Raw genomic sequence first — 27,871 nt, 5'->3', positions numbered from 1 at the left:
TGTACCAGGTACTGACTGTAATAGGCCATTACTGCCACTGTAGCATGTCTGAAGTTACTCAGCACATGGCAAAGTTGTAATTCTGCTTAGTTTTGGAGGAAACTAGGTGCAGAGATGCAGGAAAGGTTCAACAAGCTCTTGGGAGAACCCAAGGAGTCTAAGAAGCCTACAAATCAGTTGCATTTCATCCTGATTTGGTTGCAAACATTTTTCACCATTTCCAGACTCAAAAAAACCTCTGAAATTCTGGACCCAACCCAGCTGTCTGGGAAGCCAAGGGAACTTTTTGTGCTGAATGTAATGGGGTTTGATTGAGGACTCTTGGCAAGGTCTAATCCCAACCCCACTGGTTTCAGTGGGCTTTAGTTTAGGTCTTGAGATACTTAGGCAAAAGGAACTTATCTTCAGCTGAGCCAGGAAGCTAGAATTCCTCCTCCTCACCTGTTAGCCTACTCTTTCTTTCGTCAAGGCCCAAGGTTGGCAGTCTTCTTCTTCTTCTTTCCTTCTTCTTTGAATAGTCTCCTGATTCAGAAAAATCTCTTGGCCCCTCTAAAAACAAAGGGGCACCTGGGTTTTTGGGCCTCCCTCCTCCTTTCACCAGCATAACCCAGGAGTTGCGGGGAGGTTGTCTTTTGTGCTAGAGAATGGAGGGTTTCTGTCACGTGTTGTTGCACTGCTGAGAGCGGACTGGGGAATTAAGCTGCCCGTGACTCCTGCTCATCCCAGTGCTTCACAGAGACTGGGATCAGTGTCCATTTTGGCCCCTCTCAGCCTGGTTCATGAGAAAACAGTGGATGGACAGGCAGTTTAAGGGATGACGCATTCACAGGTCAAAAAACAGCTGGGAGATTAACCTCTAGGTCAATAGCAGCCCTGGCAGTGTCCTTCTGAGCAGCCTGAAAGCCTCAAAGCTCTGCTGCCTAGATTATAGGCCCAATACAAATTTTAATCAAACAGGGCTCAGTGTCTCCAGGCACTGAATACCCTTTGCTGTCCCCCACCATCAGGAGCCACTCAGCCCCAAGCAGGATTATGGTCTTTATCTCAACCTTTTCTCATTTTTTCTTCTTCCACTTTTTTACTCTGCATATTGGTGTCAGAAGGTAACGAGCCTGGGACCCGGGGAGATGGGAGGCCTGAGTTTGAACACAGACAAAGCACTGCCTGGCCCCTAGACTTTGGCCCTGCCCCATGAGCAGGAGGGATGTAGCTGTTTTCTGGTGTCCTGGTGATGGATCCCAGGGGTGCATTTCCTGAGGTCTTACAGGCTTCTTCTCACCCCCATCACACATGAAGTTCCAGCTTTACCACTGGCTGAGTGTTGTCTGGAACAACAACTTCCCACTTCTGTGACACCTTCCAACCCCTTCCCAAGTATCAACGAGCAGAGCCTCACAAATTGCATTATTTATTTATTCGATGTATATGCCACCCTTCCTGCCAAGAGCTTGAGGAACCTTACAGAAGACAACAGAAGAGTTTATAAAATGAGAACAAGGGAGCACAACAAAACCAATGAGACAGAACAGGATAAACAGAACAACTTATAAAAGCCAACAGAGTATTAACTAAACTAAACTATATAGGAAGCACCTCACCCCTACTTCTTCCCCTTGCCCCCTCCCCCCCCCCCCAATACCAACCCCAACATCCCAGCTTATCCTTGGCTGCTAAAATCCCACCCAAACAGGAGAGGTTTACCGTGCTTCTGGATGACATCCAGTCTCATGCTCTGGCAGGAGGGATGGCGTTCCAGAGCTGAGGTGACTGACTACCAAGAATGATCTTCCACATGTTTTAGCTAAGCAAGCTTGGAGCATTGATGGTGCTTGCTGGAAGTTGCCCTTGACTGACTTTAGGGATTGAGATGGGGCATAATGTAGGTCCCTAAAGTATATAGGACCCATGTCATTTAGGGACTTATCAGTCAAAACCAGCACCTTGGATTTGAACCCAGAAAGCTATTGGGAGTCTGTGTAGACTCTGGCGCACTGGGGTTATGTGCTCCTAGGACACCTATACTTGTGTGTTGAAGCTGCTTTGTGCTATAATTACAGTGTGATAGAGCAGAAAACAAGTCTGCTGGAGTGTAGTAATTACCATGCTCCAGTAGACTCCAGTCATATATATTAGCATCCTCGTGCTGAAAAATGATGGTGGGGACACTTTAACTAAAGCTCGTTGAACAAGCCTCCACTGCCATTTTTCAGTGTGGGGATGCTGATACATGTGATACTTCTGGTACTTTAATTGGAGTGGCTCTCGGAGTCACTCTAATTAAAGCATCCTCCCCCCACCCCACCCCACCCCACCCCACCAAGGATGTGTATAAATGCCCCTAGTGCTGCAGGCCCTTCAGAAGGTGGGCTGCTACATTCTGCACCAGCCCCAGTTTCCAGATAGTCTTCCAGGACAACCCCACATAGAATATATATATATATATATATATATATATATATATATATATATATATGCTGTAGTCTAGCCTTGGAGGTTATGAAGCCCTGGATGATGATGGCTAGATCTGAATGTGAAAGGAAGGATCACAGCCTTCTCACCATATAGAGTTGATGAAAGCTGCTTCTATCCACTGCTGCCACCTCTAGATCTAGGTGTAGCAGAGTATCCAGCACTACCCCACAGCTGTGAACCTGAGTGACAAGGGGAGGCTGAAACCCATCAATGATACATGTCCCAGCCTCTCCCAGGTTGTGCAGACTGCCCACTGCCATCACGCCTGGCTTGTCTGGATTCAGTTTCAATTGCTTCATGTGTTTCCAATCCCCAATTGCAGCCAAGCACTGGGAGAAGACAGAGACTGTGAGGCTGAGGTTGAATAAGCAGGAAAATTGAGTTGAGTGCCATCATCATTCTGGTAGCAGTTCACTCCAAATCTCTGCACCGTCCTGCTCGATAGTCTCATTTGTGTGTTGAAGCGGGGGGGGGGGGGGGGGCGGACAGACCGGGGAGTCCTGGGGGACTCTGCAAGGAAGGTCCTGCAGGAACAATGAGCTCTGACCCATCACTACCCTGTGGTGCCTCCTGCAAATGCAAACACACCCACAAGCAAGTATTACCATCCCCATTTTACTAGAAAACAGAGGTGGATTGTCTCAGGTCACAGCAAGTCTCAGTATTGGTATTCTGACTCCTAGTTCTTTATCTTAATCACCGTCTAGGTAAGTTAGATATGTATGTAATCCTTAGCATGACAGTGTCTGAGTACTTCGCCTCTTTAATGTGTATGTATTCTCACTGCACTCTAGTGTGGTAGGGCAGTGTTTTGTTCCTGTTGTGTAGCTGGGACACTTCCCCAGGGTCACTCAGGGACCCTGTGATAGAGCAGAGGGGATTTCCCTTCTGCTTTCAGCCAAGTGGCCACATATTTGCACCTGAGGCAAGTATATCCTGCTGTTGGGCTTGTTCAGCAACTTGCTGTTTTAGTCATGGAGCTTTACTGGTCACCTCTGGCCATTTGCTCCTACTTAGCTTTACTTGGATGTGGGAGTGCTGAGATTTCTTCTCAAAATTATCCTCAATGTTATCAAAGGGCCAGAGCGTAACTATTTGCAGAACAAACTCTGTCACATCAGCAACAGGCACAATCACTGACCTGATGCCATCGTAGTAACATAAAATAAATTTGATCTGAGTCAGTGGGTGTTCTTCATTGGCTCCAGCTATCAGGTTCACACTGAGGTATTCTCATGGAGAGGGGCAGCAATACCAGCAGAAACCTTGAGACAACACAGAAGCATTTTCTACCCATGAACTCAGCTGCTAGAGATAAGCTTGGAATTTTAACACCCCTTAAAACATCCTCCCTCAACCCCCTTGTCCAGGCCCGGAGCTCACATCCAGACATGAAGGATTCCACCCTCTGAGAGGGTTTATGATGGAAAACAATACTTGAGATGCATCTGGAATAGTTGTTTCTCAAGTTCCCTGCCTGGGAAGGTGTCCTGGAGCACTCCCTGAATGGAAAGTCAGGTTATTTGCCATCCTACAGTATCTGTCAATGCCATGGTGTCATTGACTGCCTATTCATAATCATTTGGGTTTCCAGACTGACTGGGAAGGGAATATCTCTGGTGTACTTGTTAAAAGACAGAGCAAACAGCCAAGAATTCAGAAAGTCCTTTCAAGGATGTGCCACCACATCATCACCAAACCTTCATCATTAGATCTCTATGTCTCAGAGACCACATAACTTAATAGGTAGCTTGGATCAGATTAAAAATATTTATGTGGGGATCATTTTCCACCTAACTTTTCATTCCCTCCCCCCCAATGATTGTCCAGGAAAAAGAAAATAAGAAATAATTTAGAAAGTGGCCTAGAATCATCAGATCTATGGAGATCAGGCTGAGTCCCTGTTAATTAATTGTCTCCTTGTAAGCTTGGACCATGCAAACTTTGCATCCTTGCCTGCCGTGCATGCCTTTAAAAAAGATGCAGTCCAGCACCTGTCTTTATTGCAGTAGCCTTAAAGTAGGCCATGATAGCCACCTGCCCCCATCCATTACGACACACGTTCCTTACAGTTCTCAGCCTGTCTTAGCACATAAACGTCTCCAGTGTTGGGACTCTTCCTGTTTGCCTCCTGGTGGCATGGAAGGGTGCCTCAGTGCTTTCAGAGATGAATATGAGTTCAGGTGAAGCAGCAAGACTCACTGGGAATCCAAAATAACGAGTTCATTCCAGTCTTTGAGAACTTGGATCAATGCTTTTGATGGTTTTAGGCAGGTCTTCCTGTTGAAAAATCAACAGCAGCACAAGGTAGCTTTGCTATGTGCATGCATGTGTTGTGCTGCAGAAATGATAATAGTTCTCTGGGGGGAAAGGGCAATTTTCCCATGGGCTATACCTTTATTTGAGAGGGATATAGAGGGATACAACCATTAGCACATTCTGTCTCTTACTCTGCTATCCCCATCCTATCACGGACACTGTACGTTGCTTTATTTCAGCAGCAGCCATGGAGCGAGCTCTGGTTCCTTCTCCAGGAATCATTCCTTCGTTAAAAGAGGGCTGAAGCTGGGGCTCTCATTCTGATTTTGTAGGCAATGCTACTCACAAAAATGCTTTTCACCTGTGCCATGACTGACTTCATTTTGCCTATTTCTAGAGCTCAGTTGGTTGAGTGGATGCCACGTGTTTGACTTTTTCCCTAGTACTTCCCATTCAGCTGCAGCTGGAGGAGCCCATTGCAGCAGCCAGTTGCCCAGTGACTTTTTGGTTTCTATGGAGAGGAGAGCGTAACCACAGAGAAACATTCAGCAGCATTTCCTCCAGTTGGCTCTGTTTAAATGAACCCCTCCTTTTTTGCCCTCTTATCTCTGGAGTTGACCGATTTGGTTTCCAAGGTATAGCCTGACAATCTGAAGTGAGATTAAACTTGTTCTGCCCTGCCTGAAGATTTAAAAGGACACAACTGGCAAGGTATTTATTTAGCTAATTACTGTTCCACGTTCCTGTTTTTTTTAACAACCTGTCAGGAACTTGATCCTAACACCTACTTCCTTGTTGGTAGTTTGAAGCAGTATGACTCAGGAGGGGAATAGGGCTGCACCTCAGCCCTACCTTTCCAAGAAGGATTGGAAACAGTCCTTCCACAACCTTGTATGCTGGGTGCTGAGCCTTTTGGAAAATGTAGCTGTTGCTGAAATGCTTGAATGGGAAAGAGGCAGACAAGGTTCCTTGGGTGAATTTGATATCTTTTATTAGACCAACCCAAATAGTTGGAGAATAGTTATTAAGCAAGCTTTCAGGTTCAAAAACCCTTTGTCAGGCTAAGGAAGTTTCAGCAGTTGGTGCGTGCTCTTCCTGGATGGAATGAATGGGAAAGAGGCTTTTTGGAAAACCTGGCCCTGATGTTAGAGGCTGGGACCTTGCAACTCTGCTCCTTAACAACTGTGCAGCTGCCTTGTGCTGGTATCTATGTGTTTCAGAGTTAAAGTGAGTAATCACCAACATGGGACTAAATTGTTAGAGGTACCAAGGAGCCTAAAGAGTTGCATACAACGTATAGAGATGTTGCAGATCCCAGCATCTGATGCAGCTAAATAACACCCGGCTCTTGCTCTCTTCTAGTGAGTTCTCTGACAGGCACTGCTGAGCATCCGTGTAAGACCCAAGGCAGAATACATAAAGCTTGTTATTACCTTATTAAGTTGAATGGCTCTGGCTGTGTCCCAGCAGGTTTTATAGCAAAAGCCCTATAGTGTGCGTGTAATGCTTTATAACACCCCAGCTGTAAGATGCCCTGTGCCCTAATGTTTACTGCTTAGCCATTATCTCAATTAACTAAAAGTAGCATCCAGCTAATGCTTTATAGTGCTATTAAGTGTACAGACATTAAGTAACACCCTATAAACAAGGGGGAGCTTATACACCCAGTTCTGCAGGCAGGGAAACCAAGGTGTAGGGAGGGGAAGTAGTGGCCGTGAGTCAGCTGCAGAGCCCGGCTTGGAACTGAGCAGTTCCTTACTCCTCCTGCATGGCTGATCCCTGCAGACCAGGCTGCCTCCACAGCTGATCATCCATGTGTTTGGCCAAACATTACAGACTTTTTCCCTGTGGGCTGTTGTTTCAAGTAAATGGAACATCAAGATGTGGTGGCAGATGAGGCCAACGCTGCAAAACAGGAATCTGGTTGCTTACTATCCAGTCTGGGTTCCAGGGATTGACTCAAGACCCCAATGCCAGTGGCAGTTTACCAAGAGGCTGTGCTGCACCTATGGAGTTACATCTGCATGACACGGATGTCAAATCCTCCCTCTCAGATTTGACAGTGGTTTACACCTGTGGTGCTGTAGATAACAACATGAGCCACCAGGTGGCTCTGGGTTGGATCTGGAAGATGCATCTGCAAAATGCGGCCATGTCCAGGGGCACTCTGGAAAGCAAAGGCAAATCAGCCAAAGGGATGAAATCTGCAGAGACAAAACGGCATTTAACCCCTGCATGGATGCTCTCATTTGGGAGGAGGATGCCTAGCTTAATCTTCCTCCAATACTACTTACTTCTAAATGAGAATCCACGCAGGGTTTAAATGTGCTTTAACTTAGTGTGGAGTGCCCTGTGCAGATCGGCCCCTGGAGAGAGGCCCACTGAGTAGTGGGATCAGGATCCCTTTTGACTGTACCTGTGGGATTTTTCACTTTCTTGGATGAACGTTTTGGCAGTTTGGCCACTTCTGACAAAAGCCTCTAGGTCTAGTTGACTGTTGCAGGTCACCTTTTCTGCCACAGAAAAAGAAAAAGTGAGTGGTATAGTTAGTTGGCTTGGGGGCTGGTACCTGAGCCTGGCATGCTGGAAGAGGTGCTTAGGACAGAGAGCAATTGCTTCTTCTGTGTCTTGTCTTTATACACCCCCCTTATCCTCTGGAGGAAAAACCCCATTTGTTTTTCTGAGCCTAGCAAACAGCAGCGTTATGGATTACATCCTCATGACATCCCGACAACTGCAGTATTCTGGTGATAAATCCTGAAGTGTCTTTGGAGGGGTCTGGGGCTGGGAATGCAGGAACCCTTGAAAATAGAAGCCAGAGAGTGCTGTGTGTCTGAAATAAGAGCAGGAAAGTGGTGAAGGGCCACTAGGGAAAGTCTGTAGCTGAAAAACAAAAGCATCTGTTGAATCACACTGAGGTTGCTGAAGAAAGGCAAGAAATGAATTGAAAAATGCCTGTATGTTTGTGAGCAGCATGTTGCTGCTTTGTGTCCTACAGCTCCCAAAACATCTGAGCCTAACAGAGGCCCAGATGCCGGTGCTGGGAAGCTTTGCAATGGGATGTTTCATCCACAGCCAGAGAGAGAATATTATAGGCCTGTGGGGAAGGGAGAGGAGGGCAGGAGGGGTCTATTTGATCATATATGGAAATACCAGATTCGGATTTTAAAATCCACCCCTTCCCCGCCATCCAATTAGATGATACCTCTCACTAGCCAAACTCCAGCAGTGGGTTCACTTGGTAACAGGTGAGCTGTAGGATGTTCAGTGGCTTGATTGGGACAGTGGCCCTAGAAAAGACCAGACATTGTATACTCTTTAAGACAGAAACCATTGGCTTCTTTTGTGTCTGTATACTGCTTTACATAATGAGCTGTCGGGGCCCCTGCAATGCTAAACTGGCTAAACCGGCTGGAGTCACAGACCTGGACTGAAGATCTTGTGAGAGCTGGGTAATGTAAGAGATCCAGTATCCCATCCTCCCGCCAGGCTGCAAGTGGGAACCAGGCTGGAACGAGAACCTCGCCCACCCCCTGAACGTGGCAGGTCCTGTTCCCCGTAAATGGGAAGCACATTTAAGCTGCCCTGGTTCTGGTTTGCAAGCTCTAGCTGATGTGTTTTTCCTAGGCCCCAACCTGTCCTTGGATTTCTGGCTGACTCTGGGGGGAAAATGCTGTGAGAACAGCTTCCAGCATGGGTTTCTCAGCCCTTGAGCCTTGGAGCTTCCTGACCTGGAACATGTAGATGAAGTGAAGGGGGAGGCATTTAGAGGCACACCATCAACTGGAAAGCTAGTTTAATTTCAAAAGCATAAACTCAAAGTAATGTCAGGTATGACAGCTGCTGTAGGGGTCTGATTCTTATTGTCGTGGTTCCGTGACAACCAGGTCCTATTCCGTTAATCAGATTTTTCCCCTCTCCTACCCCTTTATGAAAGACCTCCACAACATATAGGGCCAAATTGACCATCCATACAAAGAATCTGATCCTCCAATCCCTGGTGATTTGTGCAGTCACTCCCATTCTAAAAACACCTTTGTACAAGCATGTCGTTTCTCAGTGCAATCACATGGCATCATTGCTGCTGCCTTACAGATGACTCAAAGTCTTTTAAATAAGGCAATTGCAAGCAATGACTTCCCAGCATGAAAAATTGCTTGTGCTAAAATTTGTGATGCTTTCATGATTCACAGGCTCCTCCCTGAATAGCTGTCAGTTGTCCAGGAAGTGGGAACAATAAAGAATATAGTCCGACAAACAGTGAATTGATCTCTGCAGTTCCGTCCATGGACATATTTGTGGGTCTCATTTTGTCTGCAACTATTTTGCCTCAGGAAACCTATGAGGGGGAGCAGATCTGGTCAGTGCTGTAGCAATGAAGTTTGGCGCCCGAGGCAAAGCCCACAGTGGCAGCCTGCCCTCACCCCGTGCGCAGATCCAGGGGGCACACACCTCCCCATGCTTGCCCAAGAGTGCACACAGAGTGGGAGCTACCCTTCCCCCCTCCATGCACCCCCAAACAAGCCACTCACAGTGCCATCCTGCACCCCGCCCCAGCTGGGCAGTGCTTGTTGGCACCCCTTTGCTTTGGGAACCCGGAGTGGTCATCCTGCTTGCCTCACCCTTGCTACGGCACTGGATCTGGTCTATGCAGGACTTAGAGGCCATTTTTCCATCACCAACCGGGTTACCAAAGTTTGCAGGGGGTGCTGCATCACTTGAAATTAAGCCAGGACTGGAGATCTTTCTCAAGGTCACAATCTAGTTCAGTGACCGGTTGGTGTAACCCAGACTTGCCTGGGAAATGACAGTGTCTGAGCAGTCTTGGTCAGAGGGGGTGACAAGGGTCCTTTCTCTCCTTTTAAAGGCAATCTGGGGGTGCGTTGGTCACTTTTCTGACCATAATTAGAGATAAGCTTTAAGGCCCTCAAGGTCTGGGAAAATACAGATCTGAACTCTGAAGCATCAGCTGGTCTCTATTCCTAACATAAATTGAATAGCACGGATTTCTTGGGAAATGCTGGTTGGACGGATGTTGTTGGAGGGATGCGTTTGGCACCCAATGGGTTCATGTATTTAGAACCTAATACCATGAGGTATGCATGTTCACTTTTTCTGGGTCTCCAATACCCTTCTGGGGAGAGGGAGAGAGGGTTAATTGTGCTCCAGCCTACAGCCTGATCATTTGCTGATCTATACCATTGGCTTCAGTGGAGCTATACCAGCTTATGCCAGCTCAGTGTCTGGCATCTAATCTGCTCAAGCTTTCTGCAGAGAGATGCTCTTCTACCGAGTTGATGCTTAGAGGTCACTCAGCGCTTATCTGCAGCAGTGCACCTAGGCACGTACCAGTCACGTGAGCACACTGGCAAGTAGCTGTGTCAGAAAACAGCATTGGTCCACAGCTGAGCCCAGAGCCAGTGTAACTTGGGAACTGCAGATGCAGCTCTTCCTCTCTTCCACAGAAAGATCAGCTTGCAGCATGCTGCCGCTGCCAGAGATATTTGATCTGGGATGAAACAAAAGAAACCATACACATGGGTTGTGTTTTTGTCCAGCTGTGCTCAGCTTATTTGGAGAGCATCTCCATTACACAGAATCTGGGAAAATGTCTCAGCCTCCAGTGCCTGGTTCTGATTAGTGCTAGAAATTGTCACGGCTTAATTTTGACATGTTCTTTTTTGGGACTGATGTTGTGAGTTGATTTGGAGCTAGTGAAAGTGAAACAGTAATTCCCCAGCTGGCTCAAGTCTGGTTCATAGCAGGCAGGTGACCCATAAGACTTGCCTTCCTCACTTGCCTTGTTCTGCAAATAAACACTGCACCTAACACAAGTCTCCTTTGCTCTTCCTCAGCTTGTCCAATGCTCCTCATTCTGGCTCCCTTCCCCACATCCCCTGCTGATCCACTTCCTATGTTCTGTTGAGCAGATGCTACCAGCCATGTGATGTGGGCAAATGGGAACTGGAATGGGGCTCCTCAAACCCACTTCTGCTTGTGTCCTGAGTCAGCATTTGAGCTTCACAGCTTGGCCTGATCTCCAGCATCTAGACTCCGGTAGAAGAGGGTGTGAAAGGATTCATTAAGGCAGTGCTTTGGCATTGGGAATCAGCCCCAGTGCTGAATAACAACATTTGTGGTGTTGGGTTTGGTCCCTATGGTCAGCATCTTCCTTTGCAATTTTTTAAACAGGACTTTTCCAGAGCCTGTTCATGCAAGGCAGGGACAAGGTACAGCACCAAGGACTGGGGCTAAACATGATGACTGCTGCTGCTTGCATCGCCATGATATGGTAGATGAGCTAGATTTTACTCCCTGACATGGTCTACCAGGGAGCTCCCAGTAATGTTGAAATCCACATGCAAAGCAAATGAAAGGAGGGAAAATTGTAGGTCTTAATTCTCTATATTGATCTTGATATTGACTCTGCCTGCTCCTGATGTCAGTGGGGCTGTATCTTTGCTATTCAAATCGGGTCCTCTCCAGAAAGGGATCTTGGAGTCCTAGTGGACTCCAAGATGAACATGAGTCGGCAGTGTGACGAAGCCATCAGAAAAGCCAATGGCACTTTATTGTGCATCAGCAGATGCATGACGAATAGATCCAAAGAGGTAATACTTCCCCTCTATCGGGCACTGGTCAGACCGCAGTTGGAGTACTGCATGCAGTTTTGGGTGCTGCACTTCAAGAGGGATGTGGATAACCTGGAGAGGGTCCAGAGAAGGGCCACTCGTATGGTTAAGGGCTTGCAGGCCAAGCCCTACAAGGAGAGACTGGGGGACCTGGACCTCTTCAGCCTCCGCAAGAGAAGGTTGAGAGGCGGCCTTGTGGCTGCCTATAAGTTCATCACGGGGGCACAGAAGGGAATTGGTGAGTATTTATTCACCAAGGCGCCCCCGGGAGTTACAAGAAACAATGGCCACAAGCTAGCAGAGAGCAGATTTAGATTGGACATTAGGAAGAACTTCTTCACAGTTCGAGTGGCCAAGGTCTGGAACGGGCTCCCAAGGGAGGTGGTGCTCTCCCCTGCCCTGAGGGTCTTCAAGAGGAGGTTAGATGAGTATCTAGCTGGGGTCATCTAGACCCAGCACTCTTTCCTGCCTATGCAGGGGGTCGGACTCGATGATCTATTGAGGTCCCTTCCGACCCTAGCATCTATGAATCTATGCCTCAATTTCCTTGTCTGTGACTTGGGATGAGAATAGTGACCCTCTTTTTGTAAAGAGATTTGAGACCTAAGGGTAAGAACTGCTGTGTAAGAATGAAGTGGTATCATTGTGGTGGAGTTTGGTTTTTATCTGATGTAGTTAGAGCAGAAGGCCAGTTGTCAGAATATCTGGGTTATGATCCTGGCTCTGTTATTGACCTGCTGTGTAGTTGTGGACAAGTCCATTTCTCTGCATTTTGAATTATTCTTATTTAAAATAGGGGAGTTGAATAATATTTCCTGGCTACAAGAGAGCTGCGAGGATTAGGATTACTAGGTGAAAGGGGAACTCTGTAAATCTGTTGGCAGGGGGCGGGGGGGACGCTGCAAATACAAATCTAGATATGTTGCAAGTTCAGAAAAGAAATTCCATATGCCAAGGGATCTGCCACATTGAACATCATGTGCGTTTTATGCTAACTTTTACTTTGGAATGGCAGTAAAGAGGAACAAAACCTACTTACGTGCTTGAACAGGATTGTGCATTGCAAGTTTCTCACCCTGCACCTATCTAGCTTTGGCAGCAAAATGAGGAAAAGGTCTTTAAACATAAAAGGTGCCTTTAACCAGCTGTATATGGCTGCGTATCTGCTTTCTGAGTGCCACCCATCCCAACCAGGCACGTTCTGCATAACAGTTGTCCAAGGGCTATAAAAAAAACCCCTTGTGTACAAGCCAAACATAATGCTGCACCCCACCCACATGGCAGCAAGACATAGGTGTTCGTTCTCAGTGAGGATCCTGGCTATGCTGCAGCTTAGCTTCTCTTGCTGTAGCTTGTCTAAGGAAGCGTAATTAAAATTCTTCTTGTTTTAACCGAGAGAATTTGTGTTTTCCCCTTTGCCGAAATGGCTGGTCAGACATGCTGAAAATGAAAAATCACCTTTTGGGCAAAGATGGAGGGAGGAAAATCTTGAGGGATATTTCTGAATGTGATAAAGGTGGTGACTGAGGTCAGGGAAGAGGCAGAGTATCATGTTGTTGGTATTATATTTGTCGGTAGAAACTCCAGCTGAGATCAGGACCCAGTTGTACACTGTGCAGTGAGTGCATATGAAAAAACAATCCTTGCTGTGAACAGCAAAGAAACAAAATAGACCAGGAAGCAGAGACAAAATGACCTGCCCAAGGTCGCACAGCAGGTCAGTGGCAGAGATGGGCCTAGCCCTCATTGGCTGACTGGTAGGTTGATATCCTGCCTGCTGGACCATACCAGCTCCTTCCTCTTGCTGTCCAGTGGCTGACGCTTGGCAAACTGAGCTACTGGGAGTGCTCTCCCCCCGCCCATTGTGGTGTGGATTAGACAGCAGAAAGGCCAAGTTTTCTTTCATGTTGATTCATGCCCCAAAATAAAGGGTGTGTGTGTGTGTGTGTGTTGCAGGGGGGAGGGGGGTCAGTATTTACCATTTATTTCTTTTGAAAACAGAATTTGAAGAGCAGGCAGGAAGGAATGCAATTTTCTTTTTTTTAGCCCAGGAGTTCTTCCGTCTCCTCTTCCAGACGAGGAGCAGCGCAGTCTCCTTGGACCCGGCCCTGTGGTTCAACCACAGCTTTTCAGTCACAGAGACGTTTTTATATTAAGAAAGGAAAGTGTGGGGGGAGAGATGGATACACACGTGCTTGCGCGCGCACCCCCCCAGCTCTGCGTGTGAGGCACTTTTTCCAAGCAGAGCTGCCAGCTATATCCCCTGTCCCAAACCAGTCAGCATGAGGTTTGCTGCTTTATTTTTCCCCTTAATTTTTTTTTTATATGCTGCAAGCTGTTCCAGCTGACAGAGGTGGGGGTGGGGTAACAACAAGCCACCGTTTCAGGGCTCTGGAGCCGAAACACTCCCTGGTTTTTTTTTCTGATTGGCTCTAAGGGGGATGCAGCATGTTTCATTAATAATAAAGAAGGCTGCTTTGCCCAAAATCAGGGAATTTCAAACCTATTTGCATATTGCAGATGCAATCAGGCGTCTGGTCACCTTAGAAATTCTCTTTCAGAGCTTTCTGGTGATCGAGTTTGGTTTGGAAAGAGCAGGGAGTCTGGTCTGCTCGCTCACCAGTTCCTGGGAAAGCTGCGTCTTGGAACAACTGGCTTGCTAGCAGAACTCAGCAGAGACTGGATTTCACTGGCCTCTCCTGGGATTTCCAGTATAAAGGGTAGTCGAACTTAGGAATTTCTGTAGAGCTTAGGCTCCACATCAGTTGATCCAGCGGATTTTATGCCATAATTAGAGCTGCTTGTGGCATGGAGGTACAAGGGAGTGACGGGGGAGGAAAGGGGCTGCCAGAAATCTTTGATTCCTGGAAGTGACTAACTTTTTTTTTTTAATTCAAATTAACTGATGAGGCAAACCTCACTCTGAGCTGCATTGCACACTTGGCAAGAAGCAGGACCATTCATCTTCCATTTTAAACAAGGGGAGCTTGTAGTGCAGGAAGGGCAAGGGACTTGTTAGAACAGCAGTCGACTTGGGACTAGAGCCCATCTCTGTCTGTTCTAGCCAGATGACTTCACTGTGCTGCCTGCAGCTGGTGTCAGTCAAGCATAAGGAGGGCTACTAGTCCCTTCCTGGGTATGTGGAGTGGGAACAAGAAGAGGAGTTTCCCATTTCCTCCCCCTTTCAAAGAGAGGTGCTCTAGACGGGTACATTTTCTGCAGAGCTCTCGGCCTGTCAGTGGCCATCTGCATCTTCTAGATCAGCATGAAAAGTCTAACTTGGTGAAGGAGACCCTAGCAAACCAACCCCATGCAAGACCAAACCAATTCTGAAGTCTCTGTAGTTTGGTCTACCACCTGCCTAGGATTTGTCTGATACGTTGGCTATTCTAACTACATGACCAGGTTCCTTGCACAGCAGGCAGTCCAGGGCATGTCTGAGGCACAGTGTGGCCAGAAAATAGCTAAACCCTTCTTCTTGGAGCTGCACTAACCTTGCTGGTGCTCGAGCTGGCTCAGGCAGGTAGGGCCAAAATCTAGGAGACACATGTTGCTCTCTCTGTCCCTGTGGGGGACACTGCACCAGCCCAGAAGTCAACCTTGATCTAACAGTTTTGTGTTTCTCTGTCTAGATAAGAGTTTCTCTTCACTGGAAGAATCGGGTGTATGTACCTGGATCTTCCTACTATCTGAAAAAGTCCCCAGGACAGTGTGTGTCCTGCTCAGTTGCTTCAGGATTCTCTTCCCTGACTTGAAGACTTTAAACTTGCTCGTTATTTCTGGTACAGCAGGATGGTAAAAACCAGCACCTGCCACTGAAGCCTCTGGGGAAAGATCAAGGTTCTCTCTTGTGTATTTTTTCCCATTCAATAATGGTTCCTGAGACATTTCCTAAACATAGAAAGTCACTAGAAGAAGGAGCGTGGCTTAACAAATCTGGTGTCCTGGCATGGCTGCTGTGCCACATGCCATTGCTAACATGAGTGCCATTTAGTTACCCTTGAACCTAATGATTGCTTTCATTCTTGCCCTAGGAGCCACCAGGACCTCCAGCGGGAAACTTCGGAAAGCGGGTGACCCAACAAGTCCAAGTAAGTTGCATTAAGCAATGCTTCTGAAGTGTCTTCCTCTAATATCCATTCTGAGACACAAGGATGCTCGTGGCAACCTATTGGCGATCAGCCCTTCCACCTTCCATCAAGCACCGCTCAAAAGAAAGTGCTTCCAAGGAATCTATTGTCTGGTTGCTAACAATGCAAAGAGGGGCCTCCCTACATTGTATGGAAAGTAATGTAGAATTAGTGCAAAATTGGTTATTGAATAATAGATCTGGTGAGAATAATTAGAAAGCTCCACGTCAAATCAGGAGGTCTGACATTCACCAGCAGAAAGCATGAATGCCCTGACGTTGAATTATGACCTCAGTAATTAATGGTGCTTTCTCACTCTCCTCAGTTATTATTTTTTATAGGATGTGGAGATTTATGTGTTATGTGTGTTTGTGATTGCAATTACACTCCTAATTGCAGCTGGACCTTAGTTAAGCTGTTTCCCATTCAGGAGGAAGCAGGTGGGAGGTTTCTTTCTCAGAACAGGTGTTTTCCAGGTTCATTACTGCAAATCCTGCTCATTGCCCTTTTGGAGACTTTCAGCATCTGAGCTATGTGTTGCTTTGCTGAACCGTCTGTGCTTTGGGGGCCAATGTGGCTGGTTGTCCGTAGGCTCTGGAGCTTCTGGGGCCCTGCTGATCTTTGCTGAGTGGGATCAGCCCAGCCTGATTAAGGAATCGTGGGGCAAACAAGGCAGCACTGGATTTAGCATAGGATGAGCAGGTACTTAGATTCTTCTTATTTTAAGGCTAGAAAGGATCATGACATTTAGCCTGGCCTGGGACTGGCCAGATCCCAAGTGGATCTGGTTGCAGGTTGGATCTGCTCAGAAGGCTCCCTTACCTGTAGTGGGGTCCATGTCGGCAAGTGTCTAAGTCTAACCATATCTAAAGTGCTGTGTATGCCAAAGTACTGGAGCTGCAAAGATTGATGGCTTTTGGGGCTCAATAGGAGATCAGTGGAAACAATTGGAAGAGAAGATGGAAATCTTTTAATATGGTACGTGGCAGGGGGAGAGGGGTTGCAGAAACCTAAAAGGAAATCCTTCCTGTAACTGGTTCATAGTGTTTTGGGGCACTGTTGGTGGAAGTATCAGGTGCGTAGTTTTTAGGCCAGTCTTTCATGCAAGTGATCCCAGCCTGATGTAAGAGATCCAAATACAATAAATATATGCTTTCTGTGAGCCTTTCCAAAATCCCAACATCTGAAAAATGATCCCCAGATGCATTAACACCATACCAGGGATTCATGGCTACCTGGAGCCTTCAACAGCCCACTGCCATAGGCAGAAGAACCACCTCCAAAAGGTGGAGATGGTAGGAGAGAAGCTTTGCTCTCCAACTCTGTCTCCAGGAGGCTTGTGGGATTATCAGTACCTGTGCCAAGCAGTTGTTCATGATGTTAGCTTATGCTTAGAGACATAAGCTCCTGTTTCTGTATTTTACATTTTGTGTCTTATTGATGATGGGCTGAAAACTCGTGGGATGATGAAAGTCGTTCTTTTAACTAGTAAAGCAGTACAAAAATGCTGAAAGAAAGGTCCTTTAGAAACAGTTACTGAAACTTTAGCAGTGTTCACTCATGCTGCTTTTATAGCAAGATGCCACCTGGAAGTTCAGCAGTTATTAATATTCCAGTAATACCTATATGCTCCAGCCCGGCTCTGAGCTCCATGGCTGTGGTACTGTGCATGCCCAGGGCAACACACTCTGACTCAAAGATGGATAAGAGTGAAACAAGTGAATGGATGTCAAGAGAGTAGTTTAGTCTACTGCCCGGAGGGATGTGTAGTACAAGGCAGGCAGGTCCCAGCTAGTTGCACCATTACAGTGTGTGTACAGCATACTGTATACAGTACAGATCCTCCTCCTACAGTGCTGCTAGCCTGCTGCATCACTGACCACTACCAGGAAAGGATCAATGGTTGCTTGCCATCCAGATCACTCTGATGACAGCTGTTACTCCTTTTAAAAAGGAGAAAGATCTGTTCTGTTTCTCAAATGAAATAGCATTTGCTGTTGGGGTCGTGGCCTACACACCTGCAGGAGGCTGCGGTGTCTTCACTGGTGAAGAATCTGGCTTTGTAAGGGTCTCCTGTTCAGCCTTGCTAGGATCTGTTGCATCCAGGGCACCACTTGCAGGTTTCATGCCAGCAGTAGGAATGCAATCCTTTCTCTCTCCCTTTGAGTGTAGGCTTTCATCTTTTTCAGCATAGTGGCTTACTGCAACTTCATGACTGAACTGAGCACTCTGCTAATGTCTCTGAAGGGTGTCAGCTCTGGGGTATGGAGCTTTTCGGATGGATTGCCAAAGGACCGGGCATGGGTCTTGCTTCTAAGCTGCTTCCTACCGCATGCATTTATGGTTTGGAAGCTCCTTCTGGAATAGGGGTGAGAGTTGGCAGGGACTAGCCTCCATTGGCCCATTTCCACAAGTATGCCCTGAAGCTGTTTATAGTTGCAGGGCTGCTTGTCAGGCCTGAATGCTCATGTTCAAAGAGCCCCTGACTCTGCTGGGTTTGGGATATTCTTAAACCTGATCCAAGGGGCATAGAGCCAAACCCTGGGTGCTCCTAGTGCTGCTGCTCTTAGAAACCTCCTCCCTGCCTGGCACACAGACCCGAGGCTGAGTTTCGCTACCCCTCCTCCCCCCCACCCCATTCCTAGCTCTGAAAATGGCCGTGGCTTATGCTTTGTCACCCAGGCTGCTTGAAAGGATGAATTTATGTGTGTGTATGTAGGTTTTCCCCTTTGTGAAATAAATGAGGGAAATATGAAGCCAGTGGATCAGTCTGGAATGTTTGGTTTGGCAGCTCTTCTCTCGGGCTCTGAAGGCATCTGAATGTGGGTTTTTCCTTGCCATGACTGATGTCCCCACCCAGAGGCTTGAATAGAGTCATGGTCCCAAAGTTTGCTTACCTTGTATAGGCCTTAAATGTCCTTTCTTGCCTATTGCTGCTGCTTCCTCCCCACTGGGAAGGATGTAGCTATGACTTGCCCTATCTTGGAGTCTGCAATGAGATAGAATCATAAGGTTGGAAGAGACCTCAGGAGGTCACATCTAGTCCAACCCCCTGCTCAAAGCAGGACCAGCCCCAACTAGATCATCCTAGCCAAAGTTTTGTCTAGATGGGTTTTGAAAACCTCCACGGATGGAGATTCCACCACCTGTATGGGAAAGCTGCTCCAGTGTTTTACTACCCTCCTGGTGAGAAAGTTCTTCCTAATATCTAACCTAAGCTTCCCTTGATGCACCTTAAGACCATTGTTTCTTGTTCTGTCATCTGCCACCACTAAGAACAGTCTAGCTCCATCTTCTTTCAAATCCCCACCTTCAGGTAGTTGAAGGCTTCTATAAAGTCTCCTCTCTGTCTCCTCTTCTCTAAACTAAATAAGCCCAGTTCCCTCAGTCTTTCCTCATAAGTCATGTCCCCTAGCCCCCTCACCATTTTTTGTCACACTCCACTAGACTCTCTGCAATTTCTCTACATCCTTTCTGTAGTTGGGGGTGGGGGCAAAACTGGACACAGTACTCCAGATGTGGCCTCACCAGTGCAAAATAGAGGGGAATAACAACATACCTGATAATGCAGCCCAGTATGCCGTTAGCTTTTTTGGCAACAAGGGCACTCTGCTGACTCTCATTCTCTCCTTAGTGTTAGCCTAATTGTTGCCACCATTCCTGTCCGCAAGGGCTGGGGACCAAATTGTTGCTTGACTCCTTTTACTTTACTGTGACCTCTTGTCCTCCATGCAAGTCTTGGTGCCATGGGGCTGCGTTGTAGCGGGGGCCTACCTGTTTGTCAGGCATGCCACGGATTATGCCCCGCACCCTCCTTGAGTGCCATCCTGATACACTTCCCCTTACCCGATCAACTATTCTACCTTGTGCCTTCTGCCTGATGGCTGTTCTGCTTCCTGCTTCTGCAATCTGCTGCAGATTGCCCTTTTTATATCACAAGAAGTTGCATCACAAATCTTGATCCCATTTGCTCCAGAGAAGACCAGAGACAATAGAAATGACTCTGACAAATGGCAGATAGAGAGACAGATCTACCAAAAAAAGTTATATTTCACCCACCAAAAGTTAAAATGGAACTGAAGAGACCCAATAGGAGTGTTGGTCCAATGAAAATCTCTGAAACTGTCACATTTGCTGAAGGAGCATTTCAGCGCACCACGGCTATTTAGTGTAACAAGCTCCTTATTTTGTATTTTACCCTTCAGTTCATGTGCTTATAACTCCTTGGATAAAAGCCATAAACTCTATCTCCAAAAAAATAGGCCTGGGATATTTGGCATCCGGCAGGAGAACCTGTAGATGGTGTATTTATAGTTGGCCTCCTTTGGATCTGTACATTAATCCCACTTGGAATATACAAAGTGGATGCCTTAAAATAAGCCATTTCTTCTTCTTGAATAGAATAGCTAGTGATACTCTGGGAAAAGGACTGAAATGGGAATGGGCCCTCTAGGGATCAATGTGGGTATGGGAGGAGTTTCTCACTGGCATCAGCTCCAATGTTCCTGTCATCCCTGCTCCATAGGACATCTTTCAGGGGCTGACATAGTGCTTCCTGAAAACTCACCATGCTGTGTAGTAGAAATGCTGTCCCTTTGGAGTCTGTGCTAAAGCTCACTGAGATCAATGGGAACCTTTCCATTGACTCCATTGGCTTTGAGTCAGGCCTTTAGTGTAGTGATTCCTAGCCAGGGTGCCTTGAGAGACTTTAAAGGGTGTTATGGGGTGCCATGCTATGTTAGCACTGCAGATATACAAACATGATTCACAAGATAAGCCCAGAGATTTCAAATAGGATTCCACAGTGTTAAAACCCTTCTGACCTGTTGTGGTCTTTCTGAGTTCTTTGTAACGGAAGATTTGCTCTATTTTTCTGTTGTTAAAAATGGAGTGAAAACTAAGAGCTGGCATTTTCCAAGGGTACCTCAAGTCTGACAAAGGGTGCTTCAAGTCTAAAACGCTTGAGAAACCACTGCTTTAGTGAGTCTGCAAATACAGGTCATTGTTTCACTGTAACTCTTCAGGTGTCAGTCTGTCCAGCTTAACAGGCCCATGAAATTGCTGGTAAGGCAGTGGTTCCCAGTAGGCCTGTGCAAGTAGGCAGCTATTCAATCCGGCTTCAGATCCAGCCACTTTGGGTGCCAGGGATCCAATCCAGAGCTCCGGACCAGGTTCCCGCTTCAATCTGGTCAAAGCGGCTCTGAAGCTTCGGAGCCACCTTGGGGATCTGGCCATAGGGTATAATGGGGAATTAATTAAATATCTATAACTTTGTTGTTTTTTGCCTGATTTAGATGAAACTTGCATGGGTGGTAGCCTCTGCTGAGAGCATGAAGCCTGCCAAGTTTCAAGGAGATAAGTGCAGGGGTCTGGGGAAACTGCACCTCAAGCTGCAGAGAAGCAAAACTCGTGCCATGTGTGACACTGTGTGTGTTAAGGCACAGCAGGGTGACAGCTGCAGGGATGGTGGCCCCTGCTGCAGCCACGATGCCTGCCAGCTGTCAAGGAGATAGGTGTGGGGGGGGGTTCTGGGTTCTGGGGCCCTGCACCTTTAGCAGCTGACAGACAAAACTCGTGTCATGGGTGCTTGTGCAACTGTGTCCGTCTTGGGGCACTGGAGGTGAGGGTGGGGAGACACTACTGCAGGCCTGGCTGCTAAGCTACTCTGTTACCAGCTACCAATTAATCATGATTCACTCAGGGACCAGATCAGTAAACAGTACCTAGCTACTACATAAGGAGTTAACGAACATGGATTAACACCTGCAAAACCACAGAGTACAGAGAGGAAATAATCAATACAGACCATCAACTGCCCCAAGATAGACACAGTCAGTTGCACAAGCACCCATGTCATGAGTTTTGCCTGCCAGCAACTAGGGGTGCAGGGCCCCAGAACCCCCCTGCACCCACAGCTTGCAGACTTTGTGGCCTCAGCAGGGGCTAGCAGGCCTGCAGCTTTCACCCCGCTGCGTCTTAACACACACAGGGTTATCTATGAGTTTTGCCTGTCAGCAGCTTGAGGTACAGTTCCCCCCAAACCCCTGCACCAATCCTTTTGAAACTTGGCAGGCTTTGTGGCCTCAGCAGGGGTCGCCACCCCTGCAGTTTTCACCTCCCTGTGGTGTAACACATAGACATGACATGAGTTTTGCTTTCAAGAATTTGGGGTGCAGTTCCCCCTGAACCCCCACACTGATCTTCTTGAAACTTGGCAGGCTTCATGGTCTCAGCAGAGGCTGCCACTCCTGCAAATTTCATCTGAATCAGACAAAAACCAACAAAGTTATAGATATTTCATTGATTCCCCATTATACTCTATGGCTGGATCTCCAAATCAGCTCCGAAGCTTTTCTGAAGCAATTCGGAAGCTCTGAACTGCTTCAGAAAGCCTAACAAAGCCAGTGCTTCGATCCAGACATGCTGCTTTGGACGCCAAAGCATCCATAGCTTCTCTGGATCCGAAGCACGGTCCAAAGCCTCGCACAGCCCTAGCTCCCAGTAGTTTCCTTTCAGCCACGGATCCATACATCCTAGAAGACAGCTTCACATTGCAAAAAGCATCTGCTTCTGCTACAAGACCTACAAGATATTGCTTAGCCAGTGAGGGGGTGGCTGAAGGGAAGTTGATATAGCTCTGCATTGCACAAAGCCAATGACAGAAAATGTCTTGAACAGTTCTCTGTCTGGTCAGCTGCCTCTCCTCTCAGATTGTCCAGTGCTTGTGGCCAGGAGCACCTCCAGTACTTGTTTCCTTGATACCCAGCACAGTGGTGCCTCATCCTGAGCTTGCAGAAAAGGACAATTTTCTTGCCATTTTCCAGTTGGTCTAATAAAAGGTATTGTTTTGGAACCAAGAGTTCCAGTTTTTTGTGTGTCTTTTTGTCTCAGACCAACACGGCTACCAAGTACACCCCTGAAACATGGAAGATGCCAAATTTCAGCCAATTTTGGATTTTAAACTTCATTGCAGAACAACAAAGAAGTTTTTTTTTACCTCCCTGCCTCCCATCTGACACCTTCAGGGAAGGAATTCTACCTGATCAACACATCAAAGAGCTACTCAACACAGCTCCCAAAGACGCTCTCATGGACCCAGAGAGACAGACTTCCATCTTCAGCTCCCTCTGTGCAAAAATGAAGTTTATTTCCTACCTATGGGGACTTTTTACCATCTTGTGCCATCTACACTTTTCCCAGAGCCTCACAAAGGGACTTTGATCCTGAAAGCTTGCAGAAAAGGACAATTTTCTTGCCATTTTCCAGTTGGTCTAATAAAAGGTATCATTTTGGAACCAAGAGTTCTAGTTTTTTGTATGTCATCCTGAGTGAGGCCTTAGACAATACTATCTGTAACAGCCTATTGTCACCCTTACTTGTTGGTGACCTCAGCGCGTAGAGGCTAAGTATTAGAGACCATCGTGGACTTTTACATAGACAATAGGACCTGCAGGGTGCTGAGTACCCTTGGCACTAGAGTTGATCATCCCACAATCAAGGTAGCATTTTGTCATCATTTTAAGCAACATCCAGACCTACCCTCACATAAATGGAGTGCTCAGCAACTTCCATTACTGAAATTGGGTCCTTGAAAGGCAGAACTGATGGCTGCATATTGGCATGGCTTGTCCTATAATGTTTCCATTAATAGAAGGAAAGAGTTGTTCTCCAGGACTGGATTAATGATCAAGAAGCTTTTTAACAGACCTGGTTTCCTCCTGTGTCCTTAGTGTGGTCTCATCATCTCTGCAGCCTGCTGGCCCCTGCACTGCCTGAACTCAGTCATTGCTGCCCTGACATCCTGAGGGGCTCTGAGATATGCCCCTCTGCTTGTAATTCTGGGTTGAATCCAGCTACCTTGAGTTCTGCCCATTGCTGCCCATCTTCTCTCAATGGCCTGCTTTGGTGTGGTTTGGGGGTTTTGTTCCTTCTCTCTTTCCCTCACAAATACAGAATGCTGGAAAATGTATTTAATTCTTATTAATTCAGAGATGCTTATCTCTGAAACTGGCATGTACCATCGAGAAATCCACCCTTTCCCTTTGACACCTCATAATATCCATTCTTAATTGTCTTTTCTGATACAACACATACCGCCCAAGGAAACCACACGTTTATGGTCTTTCCCCCTTTCTGCCTTCTTGCATGTGTCTGTTCATCTTTCCAACCCTTGTAGTCTGCAAGGGGTGTTTGAGGTTAGCCTTCTCTTCCTGCACACAAGGAAGAGCCTTCAGAGAGAGATCTGGAAATGCAAAGTGGGTTCCTGAAGCAGTGACTTGGGCTTCAATCCAGCAAAATAATTAAGTTCATATAGTGCATGGAGCTACTTATGTGCTTTGTTGAACTGGGGCTTTGGTTCAAGTTAACCCTAACATCTGCTAAAGGCCACTGTGCAACTACTCGAAGGACACCCCAGAGTGTTCAGGTTCGGGCTGTCCCCAAAGGGCGTGCACATGGCTTTCTTCAGAATGAACGAGCACATCCTGTTGCCATGATATCATGCCATGATGTTGCAGTACTTCAAGCCTTGAGGCTGCATCATTGTGTGATGACGTTCTGCTCTTGCGTCAAACTGTTGTGGTACTGTATATGGAAATGGGAGTGGAATGGCACGTTGTGTCATACTCCAAGCTGTGAAGCCCTAAAAATCCCTTTTAAAAATGGTTCTCCTATGCAGAGTGCTAGTGACTGTAGTCTGGGTGATATGGTTTGCTGTGCAAATCCTCCATTTTGGGTAAGACTGGCTTCCCATTTGGGACCCTGGCAAACTGGCTGTCAGTCAGGTTTTATAATCTAGTGCACGTTGGTTTGTTGCATGTGCCACAGTCTCCGGCTCCGGTACCTCTGGATGTGCTTGTACAGCTATAGCCAAAGGCAGAAAGGGGGCTTGGTAATGCTCCAAGGGAACGGAGCCTGGACTGTAAACTGAAACACACAGCCTATTTGTTCCAGCGTGTTTTCCTAGACTCTAATGATACATTTCCCTGCTCTTTCTGGTAAGACGCCTTTTTAACTCTAATAAACTTTGTCAAGTTGAAAATCAAATGAGCGGGTCTGGGCTTTGGTTTACACTGCGGTAAATGTTTATGACTCCATATAACAGCAGCTCAATTTCCCCTCATTTCAAGAGCAGATTTCCTCTCTTGGCACATCTGGTCTTGCACCCAACAGCACTTCATCCTATGAAGGGTAAATGGGGCAGCTGTGATGTTTCATTTAAAACTATTGACCAGACAGATCTGATCTTGGCCATCCTGAACAGAGGAAAATATGAGATGCCTTTCCAGAACTGCTGCACCCAGGTGAGCTAGGTTTTTTACAAGAGCTCAATCCATTGACCATGGAGGGCAGTGGAAATGCCAAGTACGTGGAGGTCTGGGCCCAATTTTGGGTACCAGTTGCATGAAACTCTGGCCCTGATTTCAATAAGAATAGAGACCTATGACCATCTCCTTATTTTCTCTTGGGTGGTCTACATACCTACATGCAGCCCGGCACCTTAGGGTCCAGGGAATGACAGGGAAACAAGATGCCATTGGTTAGAATGGTACCCTGAACTTTTTGGAGACCTGGTTTCAAATTCTTACCTTGCCACAGGCTTACTATGTAACATTGGGCAAGTCACTTCGGGAAACTGAGGCACAGACAATCTGAAAATGAAAATAATAGCACCTTCCAGCTCCTTATGCAATGAGGTGATGCTAAATAAGTTGAAGCGTATAAGGCACTCAGACGTTCGGTGAAGGTGCTATTGTAACTGTTGCGAAAGGATTGAATAAGGTCTCGTCCCTGAAAGATGGTGAGCTGGATCTTCAGGGGTGATCCAGGACTGGTAGCAGCACCTGGCTTTCTTCCTTCACATCCATCTTGGCCATCCCCTATCTAAGGTATGGCAGACTGAATAGTCTTGTGTGTCATATTCTCCTAAGAACATATCACGTTTTCCCTCCCTTCCCCGCTCTCGCCCTTTCTGCCAGCTTGAGATTCATTTGCAAGCTCAGTGGGGAGAGTATTGCTAATAAGATTGATGGATGAGTTTCAAGTTTAGTTAGCCACAGTCAGTAGCAGCGCATTGTAAGACATGACTTCTCCACAGGGTTTTGGTGGGGCCTTTAATGAAAATCCCAGGAACATACAAATGTTTGGGGTTTGGCAATGCCACCTAATGATTAGAACGTGGGACTCAGTCCATCAGTCTGAGTAATGTGTCTGTATTTAATATGCATTTGGAAACGGGCACTTTCCCTCTAGGTAGAGTACATGCCGGGGGGAGGGGAAGCTGTCTACAAGAAACTCCCGTCTGTCATTACATTTATAGATTCCAGCCTAAAATACCGAAGCGCTGCACTCCTGGTCGCCTTGGCTCTCATTGCAGTGGCATTTTAAATGGAGGCTGCCCCTCCTGACCTTTTTTAAGACTCTACTCGAGGAAGCCTTGTGAAGAAAATACTTGCAGACACTTGCTACTCAGACAAGAGGATATGATGCCTGGCAGGTCAACAAGTAGCCTCAAAGCTACTCCAAGTGAAGAAAATCTGCATCCTGGGAACACCATTTTCCTTCTGGACAATCAGCTGCTTTCTGTACTCTGTCCTTCTGGGCTACTATTTGGCTCTTGTTCGGAGACAGGAAGCTCCCTAGCAGCCATGATGTAGCAGGATGAAGAGCACTGTTTTTTTAGGATTCGTTCAAGCAGGGTGCTGCTTGGGAGTAGGTGAGCATACATCCTGTAAGGGAGGCGAATGCCTTTAAGGAGGGAAAGTAGTCAGAATCAGATGCAGGGAAGCTTGTTCTCTCTGAATCCAATGCTGTGTAGTTCATAAAAGCACCCAGAGGAGTTTGGAGAGGAACAGGTGCCTCTCGCTTCCCTGCTTCAGGTTCTTGTATCACTGTAAAGCTTCCGAACCCTGAGCCAGCCAGTACACTGAACCCAGCTGCAGTGCCAGGCTGGCATAGCCCTTCAGACGAAGCAAGTCTTGCCAAGAGAGGCAATACTATGTCCCCTTATTCTGCACCATCAGCACTTGGCTGAGGACCGACCACAATGACTCTTGAGGCTTCTTGGAAGCGCAGTGCATAATTTAGAGAAGCGCAAAGCCCAAGGCCCATGATCTGGCTTGTATTAGAAGGGGCACTAGCTGGTATGAAATCTCCATCAGAGATGTTTAGCTTTTGCTGTCAAACTCCTCCTAACAGCCACAAGACAAGAAGACACATGCTCCAGGCCTATCGCACTGAATTACTTGAGCCCTTTGTTTGCTTTTTACTCTGGATGGGCTAGAAGGAAAAGGGGGTCTAAAAAGCTGTGTATGGAGCAGAATCTTCTTGTTAGTGGTGCCTAGACAGCCTAGTTCAAAGGCTTCACCACAGTTGGTGAAAAAATTAAATATTGATTCTGTCTCTAATTCTGAGCAGATGCTGTAAAATTCCAGTTTGCCACAATGAATGACATCAGCACAGCTGTGAGGAGCACCCAGCAGAGGAAGAATAGGAGAGGTTAATGCAGGACAAGAGTGAGCACCATTCTGAGGAGTCACAGCTCCTGTCCACAGAAGTTGGAGGGGAGTCACTTGCCTACAGGAAAACCCATCTGGAACCAAAAGGAAACATTAGTAAAATATTTAAGCACCAAGGGAATCCTTCACTAATGAAACTGCCAAAGAAACCCAGGCTCCCATGCCCCCGTTAAAATTTTTCTTCACTAAAATTCTGTGCGTCTGAAGTGGCTCAATTTATGTGAGCCTTCACTGAAACAGTTGATAGTATTTCACGGGTATGGCAACTCCTTATCAGAGATGCTGCTCTTGCCATGCAATTTCAAGGAGTTACAGATGGAGCAATGCTTTACTCAGTGAAGCTGCTTCTGCTTATAGAAAAGGGGTGGGTGGGTATGTGCATGCATGTGCATACTGTGTTGGCAAAGGAGTTTTATTCTGGTGTAAAACCCCTAGACTGGGATGGTTTGTGGCATGGTGGTACCAGCAACTTTTTGCGCGTACCTACAGTTTCAGGGAGGGGGAACCAGGCTTCTCTGTAGCTGGAGGTAAGAAGTGGAATAATAACACCACCTGCCCTGCAGGCCAGAGGAGTGGCCCGGGACTGGCTCCATGGACTGAATCAGGGTCAGAGATTACAGACGCATTTCCCCCTCCCCCTGCATACCACATGCAGCACCCGTGGCACCTGCTCTGGGCAGTCTGGGACTGCATTGTCCATGGTGTCTGCTGTGTCCATATCCACATGCAGCTGGTCGAGGGGGGTCTCCATGGGCAGCATGAGTTTCGGGTTGGTTGGAGCAGGTGCTGAATCTACCATGTGGTGACCCCATGGAAGTTTCCCCATCCCTCAAGCTGGATCCATCACCTACTCTGGGCAGTC

General features: G+C 47.0%; 1 protein-coding gene across 1 annotated transcript in view; it reads left to right on the top strand.

Annotated features, from left to right (window-relative positions):
• Positions 1 to 27,871, top strand: part of SEPTIN9 (septin 9) — a 237,846-nt gene that overhangs the window by 18,446 nt on the left and 191,529 nt on the right. The window contains exon 2 of the mRNA XM_014601895.3: positions 15,398 to 15,454. Within this exon, the coding sequence (XP_014457381.1) occupies positions 15,398 to 15,454 (57 nt within the window). The remainder of the gene's footprint in view (positions 1 to 15,397; positions 15,455 to 27,871) is intronic.

Source organism: Alligator mississippiensis, chromosome 8 (genome assembly GCF_030867095.1).
Source record: "Alligator mississippiensis isolate rAllMis1 chromosome 8, rAllMis1, whole genome shotgun sequence".
NCBI lineage: Eukaryota > Metazoa > Chordata > Crocodylia > Alligatoridae > Alligator > Alligator mississippiensis.
This window is presented reverse-complemented; position numbering and strand designations above follow the sequence as displayed.